General features: G+C 35.7%; 2 protein-coding genes across 2 annotated transcripts in view; both read right to left on the bottom strand.

The window, feature by feature from the left end:
* Positions 1-4,128: 4,128 nt before the first annotated feature.
* On the bottom strand, positions 4,129-5,960 carry LOC102579597 (probable serine/threonine-protein kinase At1g01540). Its single transcript, XM_006362616.1, has 6 exons — positions 5,566-5,960; positions 5,267-5,368; positions 5,056-5,178; positions 4,811-4,990; positions 4,509-4,638; positions 4,129-4,401 (listed from the first exon to the last, which is right to left on the bottom strand). Exons 1-6 carry the CDS (start codon positions 5,958-5,960, stop codon positions 4,129-4,131), a joined length of 1,203 nt encoding a protein of 400 aa, XP_006362678.1.
* Positions 5,961-6,990: 1,030 nt separating this feature from the next.
* Positions 6,991-12,536, bottom strand: part of LOC102603583 (glutaminyl-peptide cyclotransferase-like) — a 12,061-nt gene continuing 6,515 nt past the window's right edge. Inside the window, exons 8-11 of the mRNA XM_006362603.2 lie at positions 7,764-7,834; positions 7,622-7,649; positions 7,476-7,530; positions 6,991-7,384 (exon numbers count right to left, since the gene is read on the bottom strand). Coding sequence (XP_006362665.1) covers positions 7,272-7,384; positions 7,476-7,530; positions 7,622-7,649; positions 7,764-7,834 — 267 coding nt within the window. The 3' untranslated portion in view covers positions 6,991-7,271. The remainder of the gene's footprint in view (positions 7,385-7,475; positions 7,531-7,621; positions 7,650-7,763; positions 7,835-12,536) is intronic.

The following is a 12,536-nucleotide window of genomic DNA, read 5'->3' as shown; positions in this document are numbered from 1 at the left end:
CTAGTTAAATTTGTGACTAAGTTGAATAGCATTGGTGAAGAATTTTTGAATGGATGTTTAGTTTGTAAGATAGAGCGGAAGATATTTGAAAATGTAAGTAATGATGCTATTATAGATCGTTTTCAAAATATGAAGTCTCGTCGAGTACAATTGTAAACTGATGATATTTTTTGTGGTAATGTAATTTTTATGTATTGCTCGCTTAGTTATTGTTATTATAAATTTTTTGATATTATCTTTAAAGCAATGGTGCACCCGTTTTCTTAAAATCCTGGATTCGCCTCTGGGTGGAATGACATTACATCGGTGATTAGCGGCTATAGCATGTGGATTACTTATCCCATTTTAGGCCTATTGTTAACATCTGGATCAACACATCTAAAAGCTATGAGCAGAATTCTTTTCAGTTCTTTCATACAAGGCATTTCTGGTAGCTTTGGATCCACTATTTGATCATATTGTTGACTTCCCACCATTGACTTCGTCCAATTAAATAAATATTCCTGCAAATTGATTATAACCCCTGTTTTGGCCACCCTGTTTTCTTATTTTATACGAATAAAATGAATGAGTATGAAAAAAAATAATAGAATCCATAATGTAGTCATTAAAAAGTTTTGTTTGTGGGAGATTTATTTTCTCAATAATTTTAATATATTTTTCTTTTTTCATATAATATTATTATGTTTTTAGTATAAGTTTTTGTCATCTAATTTATCAATGTCTTGATTTGCAATTGTAAGTTTCCGCATGACGCCCTAATCACTTTCGAACCCAATAGTCCGATGGTCCTATGGTTCAATGAGGTTGACGGCAGGCTCAAGATGGTTTCAAATCAATTTGTAATCAATTTGATGATAATGAAGATTTTTGTCTAGCTACATTTGGTAGGAAGTTTATAACCATATTTTCAACATTCCTGTTGCTGTAATTTTAAAAATAAAAACAAAATATTTTAAAACTATTTTTAACCCATATATTTTTAAATTTTATTTTTAACCATGACAAGCAACAGTGATGAAGACTATGTGAAGAACAAGATTACCATGCATATGAAGAAGGTGGATCAAATTTTGTCAAAAAAATCCAGCCAAAAGCGGAGATTTGTTAGGGTTTTGCCCTAATTTTCTTATTTTATTTAAAATTTATTTTTCTCTTAAAGGAAAATCAAAGTATTACCATAAATGCTTCAACTTTTCCTGAAATGAAAATATAATTTTCTTCCATGTTTGGAGATCTATAAATTGAAGATTGATGTTCTCATAGCATAAAACAAGAACATTCACAATGTAGTCAATAAAGAGTTTTGTCTTTGGGGAGATTTTCCCTCAACAGTTTTATATTTTCTTTTTATTAGTTTTTTCATATGTAGGCCGATTGGCTAAACAATATAATAATAATATATTTTTAGTATAAGTTTTTGTCATCTGATTTATCAATGTCATGATTTGCAACTGTAAACTTCCGCATGACGCCCTATTATCGCTTTCAAGTTAAATTTATTGGAAAGGTGCACAAAAATACTAACTATTATGAGTTAAATTCATTGGAAATTCAATTAGCTTTATTAGATTTTTAAGTTATAATTTTTTAATAAATTTACTAACTATTATTTAGAAAGTCAAAAGGAATAATAAAATATGAGCTCATTCAAAAATGATTATATTGTAACTGCAAGGATTCGAACATGCGTGTGTGGGCTTCATAAGAGAGCCTTAGACCACAAGGCCGCTGTGACTTATTGTGCTAAGGGTGTCCAAAGTATTAAATTTAACTATTTTGAACAACATTTTGCTTAGGTGTACGGTATAATTTTCTGGCGAATTGGACACCCTCAAGGCAGTGTAGCTCCGCCCCTGGATCAATGTTTGTTTTTGTGTTGTCGATTGAATGAACTAAGAAGAGAAAAGATAGTCTGAAGCAATGAAAACACCTATCCAAAAACTTTTTCATGTTAGAAAGAAGACTTAATAAGTTATGAATAATTTTTTTATGAGATTAACTAGTCTGGATTTTCAAAAGAAAAAAAAAGAGAGTAAGAAGTTATCATTGATGATTGTCTCAAATTGCTTCAATGGTGTTGATGGAGAACGAGGTGAAAATAATGAAGACAAAAAAGTGGTGAAAAAATCTTTTTATCTTTGGCAACCAAAGAAGAATCCTAAACAAACTCTAATAATTATTTTAATAATTGTTTCTATGGTATATTTTTTTTATCCACTGTTAGGGATATAAGTTAATCTCAGAGAAGAACTCAGGGATGGACTATTTTGGAGTCTTTAATCCATTTATGCTTCAATGGGTGCATTCCATGCTCATAGCGAATATTAGCTTCTCTTTTGTTTTCTTTAATGATTGTGGTGTCCAGATTAATTTTTGAGCACCTCGACTATTTTCACGAAATATGTGGTGTCCAGATCAATTTTTGCGCATATCTCGGCTATTTTCACGGAATACGTGTGCCAGATCAAATTTTACGCACCTCGATTATTTCCACGGAATACCTACCACTTTCCACCAACAATAGGAATCAAGTAACTCTGTCCACCAAGGCAGACTAGCACAAATAACGAGAAATACCTACTGTTTTTTATCTCCACTGAATTTTGAACCTGAGACCTCAAGTATTATCTTCCCTTTTCTTGTGAACAATTGAATAGGCTGACTCGAAATATTATACTCACCAACCAAATATTGAGGATACTGAGAATATGAGTCCATATTGGATTCGATGAGATGTTCATGCAGAAAAAAAAAGGAGTATATAAGCATAATAACACTTATTTATTATCATAGATTTAGGACTCCTTTGAAGTAGATAATCTTAGAATTTGAACAAATTTAATTAAAGGCTCAGCTGAATTTAATTAAATGTACTGTTAAGCTAATGGGGACTAACCATTTCAAACTAAATCTTAATTGATTATAACTAGAATGGACTGAAATATGAATTTCAGAATTTGTTTTTGTACAAATTAAATCTTTGTTTTGATGAACTTTTTTTTTGTGTTTTTAAACAAAAACCTTTAAGGTCAACTCATTGAAGTTCTGCTTAAGGTTATCATATTTGTTGAGCCACCTTGCATTATCAACTTTAATGGCCAAATGGGTCAATATTATTACATTTGTCTCTATTGTTCATAAACATCTTAACAATATCCTTAAAGTAACTTGTATTAGACCAACGAGGGTTGTGGTGGAGCCATAAGTATTTCTTCATCTTTAATCAGAGATATCAAGTTTGAGTCCTCTAAACGAAGTCACCTTTGTTAGAGAGTGCTTTACCTCTCATTGTGGGACTTCTCAGTCAAAATTTAGTTGGACTCCAATACGGGTATAGAACACCAGCTAAACAAAAAAAAAAACTTGTATCAGACCATTGACCAACACAGCAAGTATTGAGCGCGCTAGGAAAAAACGTCAAAATAAATAAATAATATTCTTACATATTGCAAGAATAAATTTCAGGGAATGGATAAGTGTTTTTTATGCAATGAAAAATCAAGTGCCTTTTCCCCAATAATGGAATACTTTTGTCGGTAAATATTGCATATTTGATTTTATCTATAAATCAATTTTCTTTCCTATGAGTAAAAGTCTCAATAAGAATGCTAGTTTTTACTATTTATTATGATATGAATATACCCATCAATTCGTTAGGTATGAATGATGAGACTCCATAGATATAGAGCCTCCTGGGTCTTGCTCTCTTATCTTTTTTCCTCCGCATTCCTCTTGTAATTTAAGTTAATATGAACATAGTTAAGTGATTTGTATGTAAAGGAAAAATAAAGTAATTTTTATAATATGAACTTATATAGTTGAGTGACCTTTCATGATATTTACTCGAATAAGAAGATTAATATTCCAACAAAATCTTTCTGTTCTGCCCATTCTAAGCAGTAGTGACTTAAATGAGTAAACAAAGGAATGTTGGCACCACAACTCAATTACTTTAGCAAAATTTTCTTGGACAAACTTACCTGTTAAAGGTTCTCTGTTTCCAAACTATTAGTGTGATAATGTGATCTAACATGTTACAATAACAAGTTATCTGTCTTATTCTTTAGGTTACTTATTCGACATACATTATAAGCGGTAACATATGCATCAGTCAGTGTATAAAGATTAAGCGCATTCGTTTTTATTAATGCTTTTGAAGTTATGATGAAGCAGAGGAATCACGTTTACATCGCTGAGTAGTAAATCGCGCGGCTGCAGCATATGGATCACTTCTCCCATTTTAGGCCTGTTGTTGACATCTGGATCAACACATCTAAGTGCAATGAGCAGAAATATTTTCAGCTCTTTCATACTAGGCCTTTCTGGTAGCTTTGGATCCACTATTTGATCATATTGTTGGCTTGCCACCATTGATTTCATCCAGTCAATTAAATATTCCTGCAAATTGAATATATCTCCATTTTAGTCACCTTTTTTTCTTGTTTTGTGGGAAGGAATAGAATTGAATGAGCTATTATGCCAAAAAAGATTAGAAAAATTTTAACCTCATTTTCTGTGGTAGTGTACTCTATGGAAGGCTTTCCTGATACGATCTCCATGATAAGTATACCAAAGTTGTAAACATCACTCTTCTCGTCTAAAATTCCGGTAGATAAATATTCTGGTGCAAGATAGCTGAAACAGGCCATAAAAAAGAAAGTTATAAATCAATCGATAAAAGAGGGGCTTGCCTTAAAATGCTATAGCACCTGTGTTGGATCTGTAAGATGAGAACATTTTTGAAGAGTTCGAGCGACATAGATTTATAAGTTAAAGAATTGCAGAGTGTTTCAAGAAACTAACTCACCCTGACATTCCAGGAGGGGGTGTTATTGGGTGATTACTCCTTTCATCAGAATCTAAGAAATTGGTGATACCAAAATCAGAAATCTTTGGATTCCACTGCTTATCAAGTAATATGCTACTTGACTTTAGGTGTTGATGTATTATTGCAGCTGGTTCAGTATCCTCATGAAGGTAAGCCAAACTGCACAAAATTAAAAAAATGTGGATTCAAAAGAGAAAGAACTTAATTGTTAATTCAAAACACACCCTTTTGCAATTCCAAGCACAATGCTCATCCGTATACTCCATGTTAAGGGGCTAACTTCACTGATGCAGTCATGAAGCCACTGCCCTAGATTGCCATTGTTTACGTACTCTTCCACGATTATCCTGATCGAATAATTACAAACAAATTTGGCATTCAATGAATTGAGAACGGCTATTGAGTATATATATAGAGAGAGAGTATTTGTAGTACCTGTAGTTTCCTTCAAAACAATAACCAAGCAATTTCACCAAGTTTTTGTGTCTGAGTCCCAATAATACTTCCACCTCCCCTGTAAATTCCTTCGCTTTAGTCCTGACATTCATTCAGTATTTGAAGCGAGAATCGAATAATAAGATGCAACTAAAAATTTGATCCTGCCTGTATTAAGCAGGCTAAAATTTGAACCTTAATTGCAAATTCGAAGTTAATTAACAATACAATTGACATAAATCATATTGAATGAGCTTAAGTTCTATCAAGGCACTAATTGTAATTGTCTACATATTTACCTGCAACTGAGCAACCGCTTTATTGCAACTCTAGTATTGCCAAACATGATAGCATGATAAACAATGGCATAATCTCCGCAAGCAACTACGTTTTCATCAGCAAAGTCATTTGTTACTGCTTGAATTTCTATCAATCTGAATTGATAACTAGGCTTAGTTGCTCTACTAGTAGAAACTATCACTTGTTTTTCTGGGATACTTCTCATGCCCATTGGCTTCAAGGACTTACGTGCTTTATGGTGGCGGCGCTGCCTGGTTATGATGACACAGAGAATAGTGATGCAGATGACGACGAAAAGAACAATGCAAGTGAGAATTGCAATCCATAATTTGATCCCAAAGAATGGAATTGGCTTCGAGAGCCTCTGTATGATGGCTGTAAAGTTGAGATACATTCTTACATAATGCAATAGTGGAATGCGAAACCTTTTTAGAGAAGACGTTTTGGTTGAATAAGAGTTAGAGAGAGTTTGTTTTCAACTAAAACTCTTATTAACGTTTTGTAATTTAAATGCTGTGATATTTAAGATAACAAAATTGTGGCATCCTTATGCGGCGGGATATCTTCAAACAAAATTGGTTCATTCGCACAATGCCTCAATTTATTGGTGGTCTTTATTTTTCGCCCTAAAAAGTGGTGGAAAATAACCCTAATGTTGAAATTTTATATCATAATATAACACAAGTTATGTTGCTCAAGTCCTAGTAGAAATATGATGTCTTACAAGGCATAACTTAGTTTACGGTAGAAAGGATAACTTCATTTTCAGAACATTATGCGTTAAAAAATTCATAACCCACACAAGTTATGTCTTGCAAAATATATTTTAGTTCCTACACACAAGTTATGTCTTTCAAACATATTTTAGTTCCTACGAGACTTATGTCGATAGAGTCATAAGTTCAATTCAAAACTCACAAAGTTATATCTTACAAAACATATTTTAATTCCTACGAAATTTGCACCGATAGAGGCATAAGTTCAAATTAGAAGCCACATAGGCAACTTATCTATATAGAACTTTTGTCAACTTATCTATATAAAACTTTTGTGCGTATAAGGTTAAAAGTTTTCTATATACTTATGTCTTGCAAATCAGATACTACACAATTTTTGCCTTGCAAAATTAGATCATATTTAAAAATATTTTGGCCCATAAATTTTTATTAAATGAACAGTAGAAACAAAAATTAAAGATCACCCCAAAATAATCGATCCACACAAAAACATGATAAAAAAAATATATAAAGACTGTAACTGTGTTTGATCAGGGAGGTATTCCCAAGTCCCAACAAAATAATCATTTTTTTCCAAGTAAAACTTGATGAAGGCGCCATTCGTTTTGCTTTTCAAACTGTAGCCAATAGCATTATCTTGCAAGAAATTAATCAAGTAATCAACTATTGAAGCTTGAAGTATCAAACTGAAAATCAAATGAAAAGCTGAATGGTATACTCGACCATAAACGTCATCTTTCGTTTCTACTTGAGTTGCATTTTACTCTAAACCAAATAATAATTGAGTTGAGTATCTACAATTTGCTTCTTTTCTGGGCATAAGGAAGTACATATACAAAAATCTGTGTACACAGTACACTCCCAAAATCTGCATGTGGCTCTCTCTCTCTCTCTCTCTATCTAGACCCAAATATCGATGCACTAACAGAATAATTCAGAATTTGCAAAAGAATAGTCCACTGCAGGGATCATGAAAATGAAAATGCCGGGGGCATGCACATCTGCTTGATGTCTCCGTTGAACGGTGTCTTCAAAGGGTGCAACTTAATCTCATAAAGCTTCGGCCACAATTTGCCTGTGACTGAATAAAAAAATAATTTGGTGTAATGATATTTCCTCGTTGTGGTATACATGTTACTGAAGAGCAATAGAATTTATGTGACGGAGCTTACCAAAAAGACGGTCACCATCCCTATCCCATGCTATGCCATTCAGCACATCAATTTGCTGCAGAAAAATTAAGTGTTAAAGAAAATGTTCCAAAGGTCCAAGTAAACATCATACTCAGAACCTAAAGCAGTTGCTATAGGACACTGACCTTTTTCAAATTGTGTAGCAATCCTTCTCTGCATAAGAAATAGAAGCTAATGCATCATTTCACTCTAAATAGAACTTTTTCATGAAGTAATAAAATTCCAAATACTGGAATGATGCTACTAGGAAAGAGTTGATAGAAGAACCTCAGATTAGGGAGGAGAATCCATCCAAGAACTGAGCCATCTGTTTGTGATATTCTAGCTATACAGTCAGTCTGCAGAGACATTGTGTCAGAATTAACCCTACACCACACTTGAGTTGTAAAAGAAATTAATCAAATGGTTTGGGATTCATGAATCAAACAGGAGCTATTGTACAATGATGTTTACTTGGTATTGTTGTCAAACAAAAAAATCACAAAAGTTTGCTAGGACCTAAGCACAAATCACAGTTAATGCGCACTTAAGCGAAGAAAGGCATAAATACAGAAATAACTATAAGTACTGTTAGAATAGAAATAAGTATTTCCTACTTAGAATAGGAATAGGAATAGGAATAGGAATAAGAATAGGAATCCTAATTGGAAAAGGATTCCAATGTAGTGTCTCAATGTAACAGTTTAGATACACAATTCAATAATATTTTTCTCATATATTTCTCACATGGTATCAGAGCATTGGTGAGAACAAACAAGTCACCGTATGTCTATGTCAATTTCCGGTGATTGTTGGGTCTGATTTTGTTATTCTTTTTTCTTTCTGTGGGTGTTGTGCGAAAACCAACACCACCACGAGGCTCGAAAAGCTCCTGCGACCAAACCCCAGCCAGAACCACCGGAAAACATCACCCCAGGCACTCTCACGCGCCGATCGGAGGTGGTAGTTTCCGGCGAGATCTGGCTCACGCGCCGGTGCGTGAGGGCTTTTCTGATGAATTTTTTTGACAGTTGGGGTCGTCCAGCCATTCCGACCAGGCCCATACTATTTTTGACCAGATCCGATCGCCGAAATTAGGGTTCCGGCTATTTCCAGGCTGTTTTCGGCGATTTTTTTTCTTCGAGATTTGAATTTTCCGACAATCAGATCTCAATAATCAAGTTTTTTTTTGTTGTTGTTTCCAAGACAAATTTAGCATAATGTCTTTTGGGTGTGATGTTTTTGGTTCTAAAAATATGGGGATTGGAAGTTCTAGCCCTATAATCACTTCAAAACTTTTATTGGGAAGTTCAAACTATTTATCTTGGGCTTCCTCGGTTGAGCTGTGGTGCAAGGGTCAAGGTGTCCAAGATCACTTAACGAACAAGACTTATGTGGTAGATGTACAGGAAAAGACTAGTGAGGAAGATGCAAAAGTCAAAGCACAATGGGAGAAAGTAGATACTCAATTATGTAGTCTCCTATGGCGTTCTATTGATTCCAAATTGATGCCCTAGTTTCACCCATTCCAGACGTGTTATACAGTTTGGGAAAAGGCTCGTGCTTTATACACTAATGACATATCTCGATTCTATGATGTGATATCTCGATTGACCAACTTAAAGAAACAAGAATCTGATATGTCTACTTACTTGGGACAGGTACAGGCAATCATGGAGGAATTCGACACGTTGATGCCAGTTACTACAAATGTGGAAAAACAACAAGAAAACAGACAAACATTGTTTCTAGTTCCTACTCTTGCTGGACTTCCTCTTGATCATGATTTTGTGCGTGATAAAATTTTAGCTAGCCCTACAGTTCCTACAATCGATGAATTATTCTCTCGTCTCCTTTGTCTTGCGGCACCTCCCAGTCACAAAGTAGTTTCATCACCCATTGTTGACTCCTCTATTCTCGCATCTCAAACCTTTGAAAAGCGTACATATCAGTCTATGGAGAATCGGCGAAGGGGAGGCGTTTTGGTAAAACCTCGATCCAAATGTAGTCATTGTCATAAGCCTGGACACACTCGTGTCATATGTTATATTTTGCATGGTCCACCACCCAGTTATGATCCTATTGTTCTAAAGGAATATAATGAGTTCCTTCGAAATCGCACAAGTAAACAAACATCTCCACCAGTAGCATATGGTGCTCAACCTAATCAACCATCCAATAATGCTCATATTGCTCAGACAAAATATGATAAGTTCCTTCAGTATCGTGCAAATAAGCAAACGTGTCTGTTGCGGGTAATTCTTTTGCTTGTGTGTCGCGATCTAATACTCTTGGAACATGGGTCATGGACTCTGGGGAATCTGATCATATCTCTGGTAATAAATCACTTTTATTCAATATTGTTTATTCACAATCTCTTCCAGCTATTACTTTAGCCCATGGGATCCAAACAAAACCAAAAGGGGTTGGAAAAGCCAAACCCCTATCTTCTGTCAACCTAGACTCTGTTCTTTATGTCCCTGGTTCTCCTTTTAATCTAGCATCTGTTAGTCGTTTGACAAAAGCCCTACATTAATGCATAACTTTTTTCGATGATTTTTTTCTCATGCAGGACCGCAGTACGGGACAGATGATTGGAACAAGACATGAATCACAAGGCCTTTACTATCTTACCTCTAAATTCCTTAACAACATGCTCCGTTACAGATTCCCCAGATCTAATTCACAAACGTTTGGGACATCCGAGTCTATCCAAACTGCAAAAGATGGTGCCTAGTTTGTCTAGTTTATCCACATTAGATTATGAGTTATGTCAACTTGGAAAACACACTCGTGCTACGTTTTCTCGTAGTACTGAGGGTCGTTCAGAGTCTATTTTTTCATTAGTTCATTCTGACATTTGGGGTCCTAGTAGAGTCAGTTCCACCTTAGGATTTCGTTATTTTGTTAATTTCATTGATGATTATTCAAGATGTACTTGGGTTTTCTGAGTTATTTTCTATTTTCAAAAGTTTCTTTGCTGAAATACAAAATCAGTTTGGTGTTTCTATTCGTACTTTTCGTAGTGATAATGCCTTAGAATACTTATCCTCCCAATTTCAGGAGTTTATGACTCACCAAGGCGTTATTCACCAAACTACTTGTCCATACACCCCTCAACAAAACGGTGTAGCTGAAAGAAAAAATCGGCATCTTATTGAGACTGCTCGTACTCTTCTCCTTGAATCCAATATTCCGCTGCGGTTTTGGGGAGATGCAGTTCTTACGTCTTGTTATTTGATAAATAGAATGCCCTCTTCTTCTATTCTTCTCTATTCAGAATCAGGTTCCACATTCCATACTGTTTCCTCAGTCACATCTCTATCATATCCCCCCTCGTGTCTTTGGGAGCACATGCTTTGTTCATAACTTTACCCCAGGAAAAGATAAATTAGCTCCTCGTGCCCTCAAATGTGTCTTTCTTGGTTACTCTCGAGTCCAAAAAGGGTATCGTTGTTATTCACATGATCTTCATCGATATCTTATGTCCGCTGATGTTACATTATTTGAGTCTCAACCTTACTATACATCTTCTGATCATCCTGATGTATCTATGGTCTTACCCATACCTCAAGTTTTACCTGTGCCAACCTTTGAGGAATCTACAGTTACTTCTACATCTCCAGTTGTAGTGCCACCACTACTAACTTATCATCGCCGTCCACGTCCAACCCTAGTCCCAGATGATTCATGTCATGCGCCGGACCCTGCTCCTACTGCGGACTTGCCTCCTCCTAGCCAACCGCTTGCACTTCAAAAAGGTATACGATCCACTCGAAATACTAACCCACATTATACCTTCTTAAGTTATCATCGTCTATCATCACCCCATTATGCCTTTGTGTCGTCTTTGTCCTCTATTTCCATTCCTAAGACTACAGGTGAAGCACTTTCTCATTCTGGATGGAGGCAGGCTATGGTTGATGAGATGTCTGCTTTACATAAGAGTGGTACTTGGGAGCTTGTCTCCCTTCCTGCAGGTAAATCTACTGTTGGTTGTCGTTGGGTTTATGCGGTCAAAATTGGTCCAGATGGTCAAGTCGATCGGCTTAAGGCTCGCCTTGTTGCCAAAGGGTATACTCAGATATTTGGGCGAGATTATAGTGACACTTACGCTCCTGTGGCTAAAATAGCATATGTTCGTCTTTTTCTATCTATGGTTGTCGTTCGTCAATGGCCTCTTCATCAGTTGGACATTAAGAATGCTTTTCTGCATGGTGATCTTGAGGAAGAAGTCTATATGGAGCAACCACCTGGTTTTGTTGCTCAGGGGGAGTCTAGTAGCCTTGTATGTCGATTGCGTAGGTCACTCTATGGTCTGAAACAGTTTCCTCGAGCTTGGTTTGGGAAGTTCATCACAGTAATTCAGGAGTTTGGCATGACTCATAGTGGAGCTGATCACTTTGTGTTTTATCAAAATTTTGCACCAAGTCAATGTATCTATTTGGTTGTTTGCGTTGATGATATTGTTATCACCGGTAATGATCAAGATGGTATCACCGATTTGAAGCAACATCTCTTTAAGCACTTCCAGACTAAAGATCTTGGTAGATTGAAGTATTTTCTAGGTATTGAAGTTGCTTAGTCTAGATCATGTATTGTTATTTCTCAACGCAAGTATGCCTTAGACATTCTTGAGGAGACAGGAATGATGGGATGTAGACCTATTGACACTCATATGGATCCGAATGTTAAACTCATTCTAGGACAGGAGGAGCCACTTAGTAATCCTGAAAGGTATAGACGGCTTGTTGGAAAGTTGAATTATCTCACAGTGACTAGACCTGGCATATCTTTTCCTGTGAGTGTTGTAAGTCAGTTTATGACTTCCCCTTGTGATAGTCATTGGGAAGCAGTTGTTCGTATTCTGCGATATATAAAGTCAGCTCCCTGTAAAGGACTACTCTTTGAGGATCAAGGCCATGAACATATCATTGGATATACAGACGCTGATTGGGCAGGATCACCCTCTGACAGACGTTCGACGTCCGGATATTGTGTTTTAGTAGGAAGTAATTTGGTGTCGTGGAAAAGTAAGAAACAAAGTGTGGTTGCTCGATC

Source organism: Solanum tuberosum, unplaced genomic scaffold (genome assembly GCF_000226075.1).
Source record: "Solanum tuberosum cultivar DM 1-3 516 R44 unplaced genomic scaffold, SolTub_3.0 scf00400, whole genome shotgun sequence".
NCBI lineage: Eukaryota > Viridiplantae > Streptophyta > Magnoliopsida > Solanales > Solanaceae > Solanum > Solanum tuberosum.
The sequence above is the reverse complement of the archived record's forward strand: the minus strand, read 5'-3'. Positions and strand labels throughout refer to the sequence as shown.